The 19,762-nt window shown below is 49.7% G+C and overlaps 1 protein-coding gene across 3 annotated transcripts in view; it reads right to left on the bottom strand.

Annotated features, from left to right (window-relative positions):
* Positions 1-2,413: 2,413 nt before the first annotated feature.
* Positions 2,414-19,762, bottom strand: part of ADAMTSL5 (ADAMTS like 5) — a 32,510-nt gene continuing 15,161 nt past the window's right edge. The window contains exons 3-13 of one of the 3 annotated variants that reach the window (XR_009759528.1): positions 17,157-17,311; positions 16,588-16,648; positions 14,554-14,662; positions 13,164-13,291; positions 11,577-11,700; positions 10,501-10,584; positions 9,305-9,468; positions 7,498-7,759; positions 5,998-6,069; positions 4,999-5,163; positions 4,370-4,454 (exon numbers count right to left, since the gene is read on the bottom strand). Coding sequence is in view for 2 of the 3 variants with exons in the window: in XM_061601643.1 (XP_061457627.1) it covers positions 4,141-4,454; positions 5,998-6,069; positions 7,498-7,759; positions 9,305-9,468; positions 10,501-10,584; positions 11,577-11,700; positions 13,164-13,291; positions 14,554-14,662; positions 16,588-16,648; positions 17,157-17,311 (1,473 nt within the window). In the remaining variant the exon portion in view is untranslated. Of the gene's footprint in view, positions 4,455-4,998; positions 5,164-5,997; positions 6,070-7,497; positions 7,760-9,304; positions 9,469-10,500; positions 10,585-11,576; positions 11,701-13,163; positions 13,292-14,553; positions 14,663-16,587; positions 16,649-17,156; positions 17,315-19,762 lie in introns of all 3 variants that reach the window. The other 2 variants (XM_061601643.1, XM_061601644.1) reach the window with 2 other exon arrangements.

The following is a 19,762-nucleotide window of genomic DNA, read 5'->3' as shown; positions in this document are numbered from 1 at the left end:
GAAGGTGATTCAGAACACCAATGGAAGCTTAAATTTGGATAGCATGGGACACCCCCCTGTGCCCGTGGCATAGCAAACTCAGACTGCACTACAGTGGTACAGTGACAAATCTAGAAGTGCAGGGTCCCTTCACAGCCACGCCCCCTCTTTTTTAGCTGCTGGGTTGAGAATGAGATCCTTGGTAAAGCCTTCTCCCACAACAACAGCATGAAAGGAAAGAGTGTTGGCTACCAAGAAGAGTCTTCTCGGTAGCCAACTCACATCCTTTCACTCAGATTGGCTCCAATCAGCAGGAAAGGGCAAGGAAGCATTAAGAAGACTCTTCTCGGTGGCTAAAACACTCCCCCTTTGATGCTGATTGAATGTAGGATCCTGGAGACATAGGGACCCTGCTCCCAAAAAAGTAAGGGGTCTAAGACACACACCCCCAAGACCCCAAACGATAACACCCCTGCTGCACCGCCAGCACCAGGCCTCTCCAGAGATTTCTAACAGCTGCACTACTGAGTCACTCTTTCTCACAAAGCCAGTCTGGTCAGGATCGGCACATGGTCCTCCGATGCTGGATGCAGGACCATTGCGGCTAGTAGCCCTCCATCGCCTTTTCCTCTGTCAATTTGTCCGAATCCCTTTTAAAGCCATCCAAGTTGGTGGCCATCGCTGCCTTTCGGTGGGAGGAAACCCTGTACTTTAACCAGAGACGCATCATGTGAAGGAGAAGTCCTTCCTTTTGTCTGTCCTGGATCTTCCAACATCTGCTGTGCAGAGATGAAAGCTCAGCACCGGAGGACTCCCATTAACAATTGTTAACTGCTATGGAGAAGCCGCTTCTCCCTTTCTCTCACCTGCCCCCTGGATTTGATAAACGCACTTGGGTTTTTTTGTTGTTGTGGAGAGGGGGGGGGGCTGAATGGATCCAGATCTTACTACTTCAACTTCCAAGGTTTTCCCTTTTTGTCCTCCCAGTGATTTACATTTGCTGTTTCAAAGTCTAGGATTCTGTGATGCTCAGCTGTTCAACAGTCTCATCATCAGCAAGACTGTTAGGAAGTTATCTTTGGGGGGGGCTTCTAAACTCCAAGAGCCCACCCCTTCCCTGCTGCAGAAAAAAAGCCAACCAACACCACCACACAAACTCTTAGGACAAGGGGAAAGGAATGAGAGCACAGCGCAGGAGCTCTTGATGCCTCACCTCTGTGCAGCCTCGTCGCCTCTTTCTTCCTGGCTGTAAAATGGGCATATACAACAGGGCTGTTGGGAACGCAAGTGCCACAGTTGCCGTCAAGCACTTTTGCAAAGTGCAAGGGCTGCATAACCCGATCTGCCTGTTGGAGGTGCTCTGGCTGACAGTATACCTCCCCCTGCACACATACATGCTCCGAGACTATGCAATATGCCAGTTTGCACAAGGCAGTGTGTGTGTTTCTCCTGTGTGGTAGAGTTCATTTCCCTCACATGACATTGTGTTGATGCAGCCGTCGCTGCCCTTTTGCAGGCGGTCAACATTGGGAGATTTCTGACCCTCCCAGTAAAGCAAAACTAATTTCCCCACATAGGGTCTGAACCAGACAGTGACATGCAAGAGCATGCTTTTCAATCCCTGAGGGGTTAGCCAAACCCACCCACCCACAGAGGCACTCTCCTTGAGTGTGAAACAGGGCCAGTGAGGGAGTGTGGCATGGTGAGAGTTCCAAGGGCCAGATTGAGAGGCCTGGGGGGCCACCTGTTGCTTGCAGCCCACAGGTGCCCCACTTAGGATTACAACTAGTTTTTCACTCAAAATTGTCCCTCGGCAAGCTATTTGTCACCCCTCAACTCACCCCCTGGCAAAGGGTTCCTATTGGATCCTTCCCCTTGGGTGAAAGCAAAGATCAGGCTAGTCAGTTTCACCACCTTAGCAAAGCAAATACCCATGCTAGTCAATTTCACAAAACAAAGACAGACTAGTCAGTTTCACTTTAGCTACCCAATGTTCTTCTTTGGGAAAGGAAAGCTGGCTTTTAGTGCCCACCCACCAATCCCCCCCTTCACTGCCTCCTCCTCCACTGCTGCCGCCACTACCACCACCACCACCAAAAAGCAGGCTGGTCAGTTTCATCTTAGCAAAGCAAAGACCCAGACTGGTCAGTTTCATGTTTGTTAGATGCTTTTTGTTTTACAAATATCTGGTAGGGGGAAAAGCCCCGGAAGCTTGCAGCATTCAGGATCGGTCCACAAATACAGCAAACATGCAAACTATCAGAGAGTCCAGTGCCAGCTTCAACTTTAGAGAAATTCTCACCCATCCTAAAATCTCTAAATTCTCCCCTTCCAAACCTGCTTTATAAACAAACATCTAATATGGATATCATACAGCTCAGGAAAGTGCAGAAAAAGGGACACAAAATAACCAGGCAATTGGAGCAACTCCTGCTACGATCAAAAAACGGAGCTTTTTAGTTTAGAAACAAATGATGATTACGCAGGGGGGCGACACAATAAAATGAGGCAGGGTTTGCAGAAAATGAAGACAAAGGGACCTCCCCTCATGACAACTAAAACTTGTGTTCACAGAAGAGACTTCTTTACCGAAACACAGATTTAATATATGGCAACCTTCCCCAATTTGGTGCCCTCCAGACGTTTTGGATGACAATTCCCATCAAGTGCTGGCTGGGGCTCATGGGAATTGTAGTCCAAAACAACTGGGGGGCTCTGAGTTCAGAAATGATGATTTGCGGGATGTCCTGCCACAAGATGTAGTCACGGGTGCCACTTTATCTGGAGGTACAAGAGCACAAGACAAATTTATGGACAGTGAGACCGTGCGGCCGACACCCTTAAAAGCTAAAGGGAAGATCTATGTCCACAGGCAGTTCACCTCTGAATTGAAAGACAAGGCCAATATGTAAGGAAGATTCCTGCTCTGGTTATGGACTTCCCATCAGGGTGTCTGGGAGCGTCGGATGCTGATGTAGATGAACCTGCCTTGTTCTGATACAGCAAAGAACATCCATAGGGTTTAAAAAAACATGCATGTGCATGTAACACAAGTGTTAACACAAGTGTGTGTGTGTGTGTGTGTATGCACAAGCATGTGCACATGGATGCATTTGTTGATGTTGAGTTGCTATCCAAAGGCCACTGCAGCGGAGGGGGGGCAGAGCAGAGAAGGGGACTGAGGCAGCTTTCATGACATCACAGCTTTGCCATATTTAATTCCAACTTCCAGAGCACATGGAGGGAAGTGCAGGGACATTTGTCCAGGGCAAAGCCTTGCTGGCATTCTTGGTGCTGGGTTAATCATAATGATCAATCTCCCACAAACTCTTTTGGGTCCAGATGAACTGGGACTGCTGCTGTGCTTGGGGTCTCTCCGGGATAAGGAACAACTGTGGCCATCCTGGTGTCATTTGACTCCCAACTCCCATAATCCCTAGCCCTTGGCTATGCTGGGGCTGCTGGGAGTCCAACGACAGCTGGGGAGCCCCACACGTCCCCCAACCTTGAGCTGTCTGCAAGCTCCTGATGTGAGCCTTTCTGTCTTATGGCTTTAAAATCCCTGCAGCTCACGTCAAGATTGGAACAGCCTCCCACCCGCCCAGGAATTTAAATTGGGCCTTTGAATTCCCCCCCCCCATCTGTCCCTGAGTGAGGAGGACTGTGCTGACTCAGGCACAGTAGCTGCATTCACAAGTGGCATGCCCAAAACTTAAACGGCTCATGACGGGTTGCATTCTTCCCTCCCCCTTGCCAACAACCCCTCCAAGAAGCAGAAGCTTCTCCATGCGCCAACGATGAGACCAGGAGATTTTTGGTTGATGGGTTGTAAACTGACGCCGAGCATTGTTTTTCCCCACCTAAAGGACTGGAGAATTGTGTGTGGGAGAGATTCTCCCTGGCCTTGAACTCACGCTCGTGCCAACACATGATGCACGAGGCATGGTGCTGGCCACGGTGGCAACAAAGTGTGGTCTACTACAAGCCACTGGCTTAGTCCACCCTTTGCCCAGAGGGCTGGGGAGGGTCAAAGTCCCAGACACACACACAGGCACACACCCCAGCCGTTTCCATAGCACTCTCTCTCTCTCCGCGGTCTTCAAGACCGCTGATGACATCGCGATGGGTCCCCTCACCGTGGAACAGGGAGACCTGGACTTCTCACAGGGTCCTGCTTTGCAGGCAGTGCTTGGCGGTGTCCCGCAGTTGCAGGTCCTCCCGGGGCGTCCAGGGCCTGGCGTAACTCCCGCGCTGGAGCAGGATGCGGTTGAGGGTGTGCTCGTAGTTGACATGGCGACGGGCCATGAGGACATACTCGTGCTGCTCGACCAGCTGAGGACAGTCGCAGGTGTTGGAGACCCAGACGTACTCCCGGTGGACGACAGGGAAGCGGTTGCGGTACGTGTGCCTGACTTGCACGTCATAGCGCGTTTCCAGGCCGATGTAGCGCTTGGAGAGGATCCGGGCTCGGAAAACTGTGGCGGGGTGGTGGTGGAACGTTGTTACTATTGTTGTTGATTCGATTTATATCCCACCCTCCCTCCCGAAGGAGACTAGGGTGGTAGACATGACAATGCTAAAACATTTCTTTGGGGGGAAAACTCTGAAAACAGTGAGAAAACATTTAACCAGTGGCCTCAGGATTGCCGGGAGCAGTCTCCTTCAGCCATGAAATCCCTGGGCTAAACATGAATGTCTTTACATTCCTCTTGAAAGTCAACAACGAGGGAGACAGACACACCTCATCAGGGAGGGCATTCCACAAACGGGGAGCCACCATGGAATAGGCCCTGTCATGGGTCAACACCAACCAGGCACCCCCCAGTGGCGGCACCACCAACAAGGCCTCACCTGCCTTGGAATAGGGACGGGGAGGCAACAGACAGGTGAGAATTTCAGAAGCTGCCGCTTCTCCTACCACAGTCCCAAACCTTTCATCCTCACCACCATTTGGCATGTGAAGCAGCTCTATGTACTTTGCAAGGGAGAAAAAGGTAAGCCCTCCCATCAGCTCCTTACCAAGGAGGCAGTGAGTGGTGGGATGGTGCAGAGGCTTGATGGGCGGCAGGAGAAAACCTCAAGGGCATTTCTGCGCCCACTGATTCCACTTTGGCAACCCTTGTTTGAACCGTCGGGCGTTCCGCATGCACAGCAGATGCGCTGCCACTGAATTACGGCCTCTCTCTTAAAACAGAGAGTAAGATTCATGTCCTCATGAGATCAAACAACGGGGTGCTTTAAAAAGGAACAGGGAAGCTGACTTATAGCATGTTTCGGATTTTTAAAGCACCCCAAGCAGTTGCTCTACCCACTGAGCTACGTTCCGTCCCTGCATTGGTGGTTCAAGAGAGTGAGTGAGTGGGCAAAGGCGACAAATGTTACAAAGGGTCCAAATGACAGTGAAATATACTACAGATACCAGACGGCCAAATTAAATCACGACAGACAGTAAAATCCACTGCAAATACCAAAAATAGGGAAGTGTAAAGCTGTAATGGAAGTATAATCCTACAATGACAACTATTCTGGGTTGTTAAAAAATGCTTGCAGTGCTTCTTCAGATACTATTCTTAAATCCCAGTTCTTGAATCAGCAGCTGGCCTTGATTCTCCCACAAATATAATCAAAAATAATTGTGATTTGTCCTATATTTTTGGTCATTTGGTATCTGCAGTGTCGTCTTGACTATTTGTAACAATTGCTTGCACTGTATCACAGTTAGGTGCTCCGTTGCCTCTTGGCTTCTTCGCCCGTTCATTCACATACTGGTAGTGACTCCTCTCCCTTTTTATCGTGGTTTGTTTTGTGGAACCCTTTCCTTTTTTGGTTGTCCAAGAGATGGGCCACCTCTTCGAGCTCTCAGCCCATCAGCCCCAAAATATTCTGAGATCTTAGGAGCAAAAATGGCAGAATAAAAGGTTTGGGTGAGGTTCCTTGGCTTGTAGGACCAATTCCCCGTCACCTTCCCAACAACCTCCCCTCCGGAAAAAAATCCCAGAGAAAGAAGGAGCAACGTACCAAAGTCACTGTTGCAATAGTGGTAGATGCGCTGGGATTTCCCTCTCGGCGAGTCGCATTTGCCGCATCTTCCTGCACATAATGCAGAGGGGTGGGAGGAAGACACAACTTTCCTATATTTCATTTGATTTTTATGATTTATTTTTATTGCATTTATATCCTACCTTTTCCTCCAAGAAGCCCAAGGTACATCATGGTTCACCAGCAGTGTAGAGGCAAACTCAGAAGCGCAGGGTCCCTTCATGATAGTCACAGCCAAACCCCCTTCTAAGATTATACAACCTTTTAAAATTATAATCTGGCCAGGCTTGAATGCTGCTTTCTGCTTCTCTCTCCCTGTCACCATTTGACTGTCCTTTCTTGCCGTCAGAGATATTGCTTGAATTACTGAGTCTACGTGTTTATCTCCTGCTGCTACCAAACTGCTTGACGATGTAGATGGGATGCTATCATCGGGATTCACTGTCTCTCCTTCTGCAGTTACAGAACTCTCACTCTCCGCAACTCGTCTTGGCTTTTTGAAGTAGGAACTAACAAAGGCTGGCTTGCAATCGACACTCATCGGGACTCTTCTCAGTGGCTAACACACTCCCCTTATGATTGGCTCATAGGATGCTGGAAACATAGGGACCCTGCTGGGACCTGGCTATCCAAAAACCAGAGGGGTCTAAGACCCCCTGGGACCCTGGACAACTACACTCCTGGGCTCACCCCCCCCTCAATATTGTCCTAATTTTACAATATCCTTTCTGAGATCAGGGTATGCGCTTGTGACCAGAACGGTGCACATATAAACACCTATGAGGCATCCATCATGACCCTTCCCCCTACCCAAATCTGGATCAGTGTTTCCCCCACTTCATCACCACACTAAAAAATGCACCATATTTTCCCTCACTCCCAAAATGTCTTTCCTTGGCCCATGCACAAACGAGCCAGCTTCATCTCAATGCTGCCTTTGGTTTTGCCGGAGGGAAGAACAGGCAACCCAGCCCAGTCCACCCATCCTTCTGTGATCTCTGGATGAAAAATGGAGGATCTTGCAGCATCAGAGGCTTCAAACTGCCGAAAACAAGCTTGCCGTTTGCTTAATGGGTTCTGCGGCAAAAATGCCCCGGCTGCACTAATTAACTTGCAAGTTGGCGAACTGCCTGTACTTGCCAGAGTCATCTTGAATTATGGGATCAAAACAAAAAAACAATAAAAAAAAAAAACCTCTGGGGCCCCCGGATGACACAAAATGTTGAAAGTAAGTGCTCCGTGCGAGAGCAGGCAAAGTAAAATATGTTCTGCGCTTGGGTGGAACAGAAAGCTGAAATTGAAGTCGCTGCTTCAGCTACTCCATACAGTCGGTGGAGCCAAACTATTTTGGGGAAAGGAAGTGTAACAGAAAAAGGGGGAAAGCCTGGAAAGAGGAGATTTGGGGAAATAAGAGCTTGCTCCCACCCACCACCCCCAAAGTCCCGGGTGAAACAGCCACCCAGAGGATGCCCAAACTACCTGGCTGCGTGAGCACCTGGGCAGCGGCGGTGGCAGGTATGCCCTCCTGCTGAGGGGTCTTCTTGCCTATGTCCCTGATGCTTTGGGAGTGGGGTGCTGCTGTGGCTTGCGGGGAATGTTGGGGCTCCCTCGATGGGCTTCCCTCGACTTCCCTGGTCTGTGGCTGCCGGAGGGGGCTGGCGTCACTCTGGATGTGGTGGAGCCGTTCCCTCGGAAGCCAGAACTGGTATTCGATCCCTGGGTTGTGCTCTTGGAAGAGGACCTGACACAGAAAGCAGGCAGGGTGAGATCCAGTTAACATCCTTTTCTTTTCTTTTGCCCAGATGAGAGATCCCAAAACAATTCTTGGGTTGTGTGGGTTTATCACCTAAGCGGGAGCCATCGAAGAACTGAGTAGGTGCCCTTCTGAATTAGGCTAAAGGACCTTCCTGCTCAGTTTCCAGCAGCAGACAACCAGGTGCCTAACAGTAAGTTCCCAAGCAAAGGCACAAAAGCCACGGCTGTTTACCTTCGCCACCCCCTCCAGGCAGCTGCTATTCAAAACCAGACTGGCTCAACATGGAGGTTCTGTTCAGCCATCACGTCTAACAACCATCAATGGGCTTGTCCTCCATTAATTGATCTAACCTCTCTTTTCCTGGGGGCGGGGAACACAGAAAGCTGCCTTATACCACGTCAAGCCATGGGTCCATCTTGCTCAGTATTACCCACACTGACTGGGAACGGCGCTGCAGGATTTCAAGCAGGGGGCATTCACAGCCCTACCTGGAGATGTCTAAGATTGGATTTAAGTCCATGCAAAGGAGGTGCTTCACCACTGAGCTATACAATAAAGTAATTCCAGTCCTAATAATTATGAATAAGAGGCTAATTTAAACAGGAAGCTGTCTTATCCTGAACCAGACTACTGGTCCATTTAGTTTATACTGTCTACACTGTCAACAGTTGCCCAGGTTTTCAGGGCAGGGAGGCTTTTTTTCTCAGCCCCACCTGGAGATGCCACTGGGACTGTATTTATTTATTAAATTTCTACCCTGCCAGTCCTCCCAAAGGAGGTCAGGATTTGAACCCGGGGCCTTCTGCATGCCACGCAGGTGCTCTGCCACTGAGCTGCAGCCCCTCCCAGCCCATCTTGTTGTTGATCACAAGCTGGATCAGCAATATGACATGCGAGAAGGATCTTGGGGTTGTTGATCACAAGCTGAATATGAGCCAACAGTGTGATGTGGCTGCAAAAAAGGCAAATGCTATTTTAGGCTGCATTGACAGAAGCATAGTTTCCAAACTGCATGAAGTACTAGTTCCCCTCTATTCGGCACTGGTTAAGCCTCATCTTGAGTACTGCATCCAGTTCTGGACACCCACTTCAAGAAGGATGCAGACAAACTGGAAACAGGTTTAGAGGAGGGCAACAAGGATGATCAGGGGACTGGAAACAAAACCCTATGAGGAGAGACGGCCTGTTTAGACTTGAGAAGAGAAGACTGAGGGGAGATATGATAGCACTCTTCAAGTCCTTGAAAGAGGGCCAAGATTTCTTCAACATCATCCCAGAGTACGGGACATGGAAGAATGGGCTCAGGTGACAGGAAGCCAGATCGCGGCTGAACATCAGGAAAAACTTCCTAACGGTTAGAGTGGTACCACAATTAAACCAATGACCGAGAGATGCAGTGGGCTCTCCAGCACTAGAGGCCTTCAAGAGGCAGCTGGAGAGCCTCCTGTAGGGATGCTTTAAGCTGGATTCCTGCACCGAGCAGGAACGGCCTTATTGGTCCCTTCTAACTCTACCATTCTATGATCTCACCATGACCAACAAGTCTTCCTGGGTGGGCCCGTCTGCCTCGAAGCTCTCATGAACGTCAGCCGTGCGAGCGTAACGTACTTTGGTGCCGGCCACTTCATACACGCCCGGCAAGTCAATGGCCCAGTCTCCATTGATGACGTAGCGCTGCTTGGAGTTCATCAGTGCTGAAGAAGGGAAAGGAGACGGGAGCTTGAAAAGAATCCGGAGGCGGGCCAAGGACTTCACTGACCTAGCGTGCAGCAGCACCACTGCTATTAACGTGGGAGGCACAAGCCCCATCCTTCCTCACCATGCCACATTTCTCATTGACGCTGATTTGCACCCTCCCTGAACGCTTTCATCTGGCTGGGCATTGGCTGTATTCATTACCAGTGCTACTCAAAGTAGACTAGACACGGGCAAGAATTTCAATTCAGTTTGCTTTTCCAGCTGAACCTATCGAGTCCGCACTTTCCGAGACAATACGGGAACCGAAACCCAGCCGCCCTTCGAAATGAGAATCCGAGATAACCGAAACGCACAGACCTTTCTGTCCCTAAAGCAGGCGGGCTGCAATTAATGAACCTAAGTTGGTCATGCCTGTGAGCTTCAGTGGGTCTCCTCTGAATGGGACTACCACTGAAGACCACCCAACAATGCCCTTGGACTCTGATCATGACTCTTGCTCGTCTGGACAGAGGAGAGAGAGGGCCGGTGTTTGAGTGTGTGTGTAGAAACTACCCTGCTGGATGAAAGGGCAAACGTACATGTGTTGCTCCGCCCACTTTTGCCTCTGGCCCCGCCCACCAGGGGCATGCGGCCCTCAGGAACTTGCCCAGAAAGTTATGTGGCCCTCACTCTGAAAATGGTTCTGCACCCTTGACTTAAATGCACATCCTTTGTGCACGTTCATTCAGACACAGTTTGGAAATATGCAATTGGAAAGGGTGGGGAGAGGGGGCAGGCCTCTAGGGCAGCCTCTCCCACGCTTTTGGTCCCCAGATGTTGCTGGACTACAATTCCCATCATGCCATGCCGGCTGGGGCTGATGGGAGCTGTAGTCCAGCAACCCCCGGGGACTTAACGGTTGGGAAAGGCTGCCGAAAGAGAAGCAGGACTGTCCTGCTGTTGCTCTCAGCGTCAGATGGGGGTCAACGTGAGGCACCCCCCCATAAGGGAAAATAAGCCCAGGCCAAGCCACACCGTTCCCTACCTACCTAGGTAGTTGCGGCTGCGGTCTGTCACCTTGATGTGCCTGGCTCCTGCCGGGATGTGGGTCACGTTCTTGTAGCCGAAGACACCTGCCGGGGGGCCAGAGGAGGGCAGGTCAAGTGCAGGGGGGGGAGAGAGAGACCGGCAGGTAAGGAGGTGAGGTGGCTGCTTTGATCAGAGGTGCAGGGTGAGGCAGGGAGGGTGTGAAGGGGGGCACTCACAGCACGGACAAAGCTCCCCGAGATGCCCAACTTGAAATGTTGGCCACGGCCCCCCCAAAAAATGTCCCCTGGGGGAGTTCCGAGGATCCCGGCCTCCCTTCCCAGGTGGGGCTGATGGACAAAGACCCTTGCATCATTTTATCTTTGGGAAGGGCCATCGCAGCTCGGTGGCAGAGCCCCTGCTTCACATGCAGAAGGTCCCGATCCTTGGCAGCCTTTTCAGATAGGACGGGGAATATCTCCTGCCTGAAACCGTTGCTGCCGGTGAGTGTATGTATACAGTACTGAGCTAGATGGACTAACAGCCTGACTTGGCATAGGGCAGCTCCCTTACAGCCCTTTAATCAGAATCACGAGGACTGGAATCTTGGCTTATTTTCAAGGAAAGGACCGTAGCTCAGTGGCAGAGTGCCAGCTTTGCATGCACAAAGTCCCAGGCTCATCTCCAGGTAAGGCTGGGAACAGCTTCGTGCCTGAAACCCTGTTGAGCTGCTGCCAGCCAGTGCCGACAATGCTGAGCTAGATGGGCCAATGCTCTGACCGATGTTCAGAGCCTGGGGCAACTGAAGACAAAAAATATGTGTGAGGGTGTGTGTGTGTCATCTGGTTGGCCACTGTCAGAACAGGATGCCGCATTTGGCCTGATCCACCTGCTTGCAGGGCCCTTCTGAGCATGTCCAAAGCAAGGCCAGTTCTAAGCGTCGAAGGTGTGGAGGGGGAGAGGCCAGGATGAGGGGTCAGTGATTTTGTTTGGGGTGGTGGTGGAGGAGTCAGAGCATGCAAATGGGAACGGAAAGGGGAAGCAGAAAAGCGAAAAGCCAAAGCATTCACCCGCGGGGAACGTCAGGGCATTCAATCACCAGAGGTGGGAAACGCCGCCCGGGACACCTGCTGCACAAAGACGCACGACTCGTTCCTGCCGTCGCAAATGCCGCAGGCGTCGGCTTGAGCCTTGGAGCCCAGGAGCCCATCGCAGCCGGCTCTCTGGAAAGGAGACCAACAAGAAATCATCAGACACCCGGAGAGGATGAGAGGCTCGCAGCAGTGGGAACAGTGTGTGTGTGTTTGGATGGGGGGGGTGCAGATTTTAATTCATTAGGCCAGTGGTTTCCAACTGTATTCCGCAACGGACCACTTGAAAGCCATGGTCCCCGGCACCAGAGGCAAAGCTGTTGCAATATTCCAGGCACTACAGAAGGAGGTTTTGGGGGGGGGGCAGGAGAGGAAATGGAGCTCACTTTATATGGGACGTGTGAGAAATATGAGCTGCACACGTTCAAATTTCAAATCAGGTAATATCAGCATTGTGTGTGTGTGTGCAAAATAATTCTCAACACATTCAGGGAACTATAATTCCCCAAACGCTTTGGGATGGGCCGCAGCTCAGTGACAGAGCATCTGTCTTGCACACAGAAGATCCCAGCTTCAGTCCCCAAAGGCATCTCCAGATAGAGTTGGAGAGTCACTGCCAATCAGTGTAGACAATACTGAGGTAGATGGGCCAATGGTCTGACTCAGTAGAAGGCAGGTGTTCCTTCATTATTTATTTATTGAATTTATTAGTCGCCCATCTGGCTGGTAGGTTACAACAGTTTAAGTTTCACTATTAAAAACAACCGAAACAAATTACAATCACAGGAATAGGGTGTGTATTGAAAAACATGCATTCCAGTTGTCAAAGACCAGGGTAAAGATGTGCGTCTTTAGCATTCGCCAAAAACTATACAGTGAAGGTGCCAGGCGCACCTCTGCGGGGAGGGAATTTCACCATGATAAAGGGGCTACAACCATATTGCAGGTGCTTCCCTAAAGGGTGCCTATGTCATTATTATAGCCACTTCTCAAGTTTGTTTTTTCCCCACAAGTTTGTCTCTAGAGGACCCTGTAGGAACTTGAAGAACGAGGTGGGGAGAGAGGAGGAAGGAGTGGGGTAAAGGAAAACAGAGGGAAAGGAGGAAGCAAATGAAAACTGTATAAGAGTGTGCGAATTAAGAAGCAACTTTTTTCTGTCCAAGCTTTGCCCGCTATGTCATACTTACCAGGAACAAGATATAAAAGTGCCCTTGTCTTTCTCGAGTCTTGTATGGTGACCAACAGTAAGGAATGACGAGACTATGAGATGTCAAACCAGTTAAAACAGAGAAGCCTCTAAAGGCATTGCTAGTTTGTTATGCAGATGTGAAGCTGATGACGGCTAGAGAAGAATGCATGTTTGATTTAAAAGTAGTTTGTTTACTTTCCTGCAATAGCATTCAGACATGGAGACAGCAAAGCATAAATCTAGGATCTTGAACTGATTCCTTCAGTTACAGGAATGTGCCTTTCCAAATGTAGCACGCCGTTCCCACACAAGGCAGTTCGTTTAACTTTGTTCTACCAACCTCACAGGAAAGCAAGGCTCTTTACTCGCTCATCTGCCCCGCCATCCCAAATCTGAAGAGACTCACCAAACACCGGCCGCTGATGCAAAGGTCCCGAGACTCTGGGCTGCAGGGGGTGCCGTCCAAAACCCTCCCAAATGTGTAGTAAAAGTTGTGTCCCACGGCCAGGCAATTTAAATCACAGAGATTGGGAGCTTGCAGGGGGGGGGGAAAGGTATAAGGTCAGGAGGATGAGTATTTAATATTTATATGACTTATCAATAATATTAATATTAGTGTCAATGTTATTAACAATAACAATTTTTGTTGTTATGTGCCTTCAAGTCGATTACGACTTATGGCGACCCTATGAATCAGTGACCTCCAAGAGCATCTGTCATGAACCACCCTGTTCAGATCTTGCAAGTTCAGGTCTGCAGCTTCCTTTATGGAATCAATCCATCTCTTGCTTGGCCTTCCTCTTTTTCTACTCCCTTCTGTTTTTCCCAGCATTATTGTCTTTTCTCATGTCTTCTCATTGTGTCCAAAGTATGATAACCTCAGTTTCATCATTTTAGCTTCTAGTGATAGTTCTGGTTTAATTTGTTCTAACACCCAATTATTTGTCCTTTTTTGCAGTCCGCAGTATCCGCAAAGCTCTCCTCCAACACCACATTTCAAATGAGTTGATTGATCATTTATATCCTGTCCTTCCTTGCAGTAGAAGGGTTGATTAAAAACAGGGATGAATCTTTTATTTTTACTCTTTTGTTTAGTTTTTGTTTATATACAATCAAATTTTTTAAAAGAAAAGTAACAGAGATGTCGCTGTCCAGGGTCTAAAACCCCTTACTTTTTGGGGAGCAGGGTCCCTATGTCTCCAGAATCCTACAAACCAATCAGCACCAAAGAGAGAGTGTTTTAGCCATGAGTCTTCAACCATGCTTCCTTGTTCTTTCCTGCTGGTTGCAGCCAACCAGAGTGAAAGGAGGTGAGTCAGCCACTGAGAAGACTCTTCTCAGTAGCTAAGACTCTCCCCTTTTATGCTGATGGGCTCCTAAGGTCATCTGTTGTTGTGGGAAAAGGCTTTAACAAGGATCTTGTTCTCAACCCAGCAGCAAAAGAATACAAAGGAGGGAGGTTGCTGTGACCACCATGAAGGGACCCTGCCCCTCTGAATTTGCCATTAATTTACTGATTAAGAACAACACTCACAAGAGGTCCACGAATTCCCACCCACTTTGTCAGATCCATAAAGTATTCTCCTCCATGGGTTTACATAAACTTTCCCCAACCTGGCGCCCTCCCAGTTGTTTTGGACTACAGCTCCCAGCAACGCCAACTTCATGCCGCTGATGGGAGCTGTAGTCTCAAATATCTAGCAAGAGGTGCAGCCTGCGGAAGACCAAGATCTCCATTTTGGGGCTTCGGGCGGACATCCCTGGCAGGGCAAAGCCTCCATCTGGGCTGAGCTCACCTCCGTGGAACGGGACCCACTGGTAGGGCGTCTGGCTCCCCGCGATCGGCTTCCTGTTGTAGAGGGAGCACTGCATGGCACGGAAGGGGACGAAGCCAGGAGGGCACTCCTGCAAGGGGGAGGAGAGTGGTGAAGAAAAGAAGACAGCAAAATGCATGGGGAAACGTAGGGCCAGCAAACTGGATCTGGGCCTTCGCATTGCCCATAACAACGACGGGGAGCTGACAGAGTGGGGAAATCCGGTCTCTAATACATCGTTGGCAACAATTCAGGTGCACGCGGCAGGCTCCAGATACATTTCTGACTGCATTTATTTCCCGCCGTTCCTGCAAGGAGCATCCAGCTGGTGCACATGCTTCTCCACCTCATATTATCCTCACAACAACCCTGCGAGGTAGGTTAGGCAGAGAGAGAGTGACAGGCCCAAGGTCACCCAGTGAGCTTCAGGGCTGAGTGGTGGATTTGAACCCAGGTCTTGGCCAGAGTCCGGGGATCCCCAAACATTCCACACACACCCCGCAGACCCCTTGAAAATTGTTGAGGGTCTTGGCAGACTGCTTGATTATTTTTTATGCCGTGCTAGATGCTGTATGATTTTTAATTTGAATTCAGATTGTAGCACAATAAATTCACATTGCGTTCAAATGCAACAGAATCCATCGAATTCAAATTGCACACCAATGAAATGCAATCTAGGAAATAAAAGAAGGGATAAAAACCCAATTAAATATCAATATGAATGTGTCATGCGATGGGTGCGCCATCTCCCATCTTTAAGAACACATCCACAGACACACCGCAGCCCACCTGACTGAAGCTAGCAGTCTGTAAACAAGAGTTAGGTGATCCCTGTCCAAGTCCAGCACTCTGGCCAGCATCTCATATAAATATAACCACAAAAGGGACTCTGGGAAACATCTGCTGCACCCTGTGAGCACCTACCTGTTGTTGGCCTGCCTGCCAGCCAGCTAGCAGAACTGTCTCCATGTGCAGCTCTCATAGGTGTGGCCCAGCAACAGGGCCAGTGCCAGAAGGTGGCCAGGTCAGGTCCTGGCCAAGAGCCCCTGTGGACCAGAGGGGCCCCTGAAAGGCCCCTCAGGGTGGGAGGATAGCACACCTGTCCCCTGATCCATGGCAGCATTGGGTCCTGACCTTGCCAAGGATCATGGAGAGGGAGCTCCCAGGCACCCCCCCCAATACAGACAGTGTGGGCTTCAATAAGTCTGCACACCCACCGCACCTACCTCTCCCGTTTCTGAGAAAACCCTGCGTGCATGCCTACCATCAATGAAGATGGCAGCAGGGGCTTCCCTAAGAAGCTGCTGCCCCTGCCACCATCTTGGTTGATGACAGATATTTGTGCTATGCGTGCATGTCTTTCGCGTCACACAACATGAGATGAGGTAGGTGAGACGCGTGAGTGGCCACCATGGGCCTAGGGCAGGCTGGTGCCCAAGGGCCCAGTCATGCCTGGTGTCAGCCCTGCCCAGCAAGATCTTTAGCTGTAGAAGTCCAAGGCACTGCCCATTCGGTTGTCAGTACGCTTCTCAGGGTGGCCACTATGAAGCAAGATGGCTGCTGTTGTGCGCTCATCAGAAGGCCTGAAAGAACTCTTTCATCACCAGATAGGTGGCTACGTCACTCTCTCCAGAGAAGGACCTTCTCTGTAGTGGTGCCCCAGTGGTGTAACCTTCTCCTCTCGGAGACATGGGCAGTCCTACAATGATGGGGCTCTACTGTATATTTGTTTTCCCTCTCTCGATTTGTTTTCTCTAGCTTTTGCAGCTAAGATTAATTTGAGACGTGAGCCTGTTTTGCGGTCTTCTGTGCTGTTATTTATTGATCCTACTGAAGTTTTTTTGTTACTATTATGTTCTGAATTGTTTTTATTACATTGTTTTCTCCTTGCTACAGAGGTCACCGGGTGATGACAAGCAGCATACAAATACACTTAATAAATAATAACACAAGCAAACCTCACATTAAACAAATGCCCAACACAGTCTTTATTTTTTTTTTAAGGAGAGTACTCACGTCCAGTTCACACACTCGGTACTGCCTAGGGTTCCCCTTGCAAATCTCCTCCTCGGGGAACCTGCGTCCAAAGAGGAAGCCTCCGTTAAGCGGCTGTGGTGCACAAGGTCACTACGCAGAAGTCCCTTTTGGGTTCAAGGTATGCAGGAACAGGAGTGCAGCATAAACGTTCTCAATTAAGGCTGCAAGACTCCTTAAAAAGCGTGGTCAGTCAACGGGAGCTTCGGCTGGAGGTTAAAACCTCTCCTCTTAATCAGAATACAGAACGGGTCAGGACTCTTCAAATGCCTGCTGTAATGCAAGCAGGGTGGACCATTCGAACCTCATGAGAGGGGCAACCTTGCCGGAGCAGGCTTTAAAGGTCCATCTGTAGCCCACAATCTTGCCTCCAACAGTGGGCAGCCTCTAGATAAGCCACAAGCAGATTCTGAAACCAACAGGCAGGATTTGAATGTAACCCCCCCCCCAATCTAAAGTCCAGTACTCTAACCATGCTGGCTCCTGGGTATCAGAGTTAGGGGAAACCACAGCCATAGTCCGCTGCCCCTTCCCCAAGCAAGCCAGCTCACCGAATGCACCTCCTCATCCGGAATGAGGCACCATCCCCGCAGGTGTTGGAACAAGTGCTCCAGCTACTCCAATGCGTCCACTCCCCATGGCCTGGCTGGCGTCTGTGGCGGGGCTGTGGGGCCTGGCCGAGTCCTGGGGTGCCGCTGTCTGTCCCCTACTTAAAGGAAGACACCAAAGTCAGCACTCTCTGGAGGCAAGGCAGTTTAGGAGGTGGCACCGCTATTTGCCTTTGGGTACCCCCCTCCAAATTCCTGGAGGGGGACTTTCCTGAAAGTAACACTCACCAGTTTTTAGGGTCAAAGGAAGCCTCACCTCTTAAGGGCAGCAGAAAAGATCCCTTCCGTATCTCTTCGTGCGTGTGGCAAAATTGCTCACATACATGTGTCTAACCTATAAAGCCTTATACGGCTTGGGACCACAATACCTGATGGAATGCCTCTCCCGATACGAACCCACCCATACACTGCGCTCAACATTTAAGGCCCTCCTCCGGGTACCTACTCCGAGGGAAGCTCGGAGGATGGCAACAAGGGAGAGGGCCTTCTCAGTGGTGGCCCCCAAATTATGGAATGACCTTCCTGACGAGGTGTGCCTGGCACCATCACTGTTATCTTTTCAGTGCCAGGTTGGAACTTTCCTCTTCTCCCAGGCATTTTACCATGTGTTTTTTAAATTGTTTTAAATTTTTTTAATTGTGTTTTGAATTGTTTTTAAAAGATGTGTTTTAAATTTGTATGTTTGTTTTTGATGTTTTTAGTTGCTGTAAACCGCCCAGGGAGCTTCGGCTATGGGGCGGTATACAAATACAATAAATAAATAAATAAATAAAATAACTGGAGAAATTTGCCCTGAATGACATTTCAGGAGGACTTGTTAAAAAAAAACACAGACTGATATGGAAATGTGAAGAACTGAACTTTGGATTGGAAAAATGGAAAACCCAAGACAAATTTGCCCATCCCTAACTGGAAGCAACCACAAAACAGACCCACCGGGGGTTTCAGTGGTGTTCAGCGCCAGAGACATAAAACAATCTCCACTGCCGGTCTAAAGGGCGCCACAACCAATGAGGCCCTGTAGATGTATGCCTGGCAGTCTGCGTGGGGGAGGAGGGGAGAAGGGGCAGGTAGGCATGGAGCAGAGCTTTGGGGCAGGCTTCTACAGAAAAGTGGGGGGTTTGAGTCTGACCTCTTCCCCTGCTCTGTATGTAACTGCCACCAGCCGAGAGAAGACATTTTGGCTTCCTGCGTGACAACAATCCCCCTTAGGCAGTTACAATTTGGTCATTTGGAAGTATCTCCACCCAGCCAGAGAAATGTGTGTTGGGGGGAGAGGTGTCCAGCCACAGTGCATCAGTATGCCACCCCGGGGCATTCATCCCCCTTCCCCCTTTGCGAAGTCATCCAGTGAAGGACGGGGCCCCTCAAAGCCCCAGGCGGCCTTTCCATCTCTCCCGTCCCCCACCAGCTCCGGCTATTGTCTTAGCAATTATATCTTTCTGCGTTTCTCATCCTTTCCACTCCTCTAATTAAGTTCTGGAAACTCCGTCCAACCGTCTGCTTTATCTCTTCCCAAACATTTGGAAAGGGGGTTGTTTTTTTTAAAAAGGGGGGGGGAAATCCTGTGATGGATTTCCCCGTTGAGATCCTCGCGTACCCACACAGAGGAGCCAAGACCCGCAACCGCCACAATCACAACACACATCAGGGAACCTTCCCAAATTCCCAAGCGACAGGCAAAAGGGACACTTCAGATGGGAGATAAGGCCCGCACCCTCCCTACAAAATCCTCCAGATGCAGGACTTTGAGAGAGAGAGAGTTCACCATCCATCCCCCGCCCAAGGGCTCCATCTTTGTTTATGAAGGAAAGGTCAAAAGAATTAAATATTTATCGCTGGACTAAGCAATGGCCATCAACAAGACAGAAGCACCCAAAGCACGGCACAGTGGCGGCTGCAAAGAGGAATGAGGCAAGGCAATCAGAAAAGGAGAGCTCTGCTTCAAAATGTTTCAGGAAGTGCAGATTTGATAGATTCAGCCTGAAATGCAAACTGAATCGAATTTCTCACCCATCCCTACCAGCTAGAGATGTAATAATAATAATAATAATAATAATAATAATAAATTTAATTTTTGTGTCGCCTATCTGGCCGAAACCACTCTAGGCGACGTACAACATTAAAGTTCAACAATACAATATAAATACATAATAAATGTAGCCAGGGAGAGTTCCAAGGGCCATGTAGAGAGGCACAGAGGGCCGCCTTTGTCCCCTCACCTTGAGACCCCACCACCCTGAGGTAACGACTTCTGAGCCTTTTCCTGAAACCGACCAATGCATAATTTACTTTGGGTGCCTGAGAGGGACAAACAGACGCACACGCATTCCCAAACCTTCCAGGAAATGTTAGAAGAGTCTGGAGAATCCCAAGGGCTTTGCTCTCTCTCGCCCCTGCTCGGCACTTGCCAGTTTTAATGAACTCAGGCTGAAGTGAAGGATAAAAACACACAACATTGGCAGCAGGTGGGCTGGGAGCTTGGGGGATGTGGCGTGATACCCCCCCTCCACAGAGCTGAGGAAAGATGGGCCAACTGTTTGGGGCTG

The sequence above is a fragment of the Rhineura floridana genome, chromosome 18, assembly GCF_030035675.1.
Source record: "Rhineura floridana isolate rRhiFlo1 chromosome 18, rRhiFlo1.hap2, whole genome shotgun sequence".
Lineage (NCBI taxonomy): Eukaryota > Metazoa > Chordata > Lepidosauria > Squamata > Rhineuridae > Rhineura > Rhineura floridana.
Note: the sequence above shows the minus strand (reverse complement) of the source record. Positions and strands in the feature narration are given on the sequence as shown.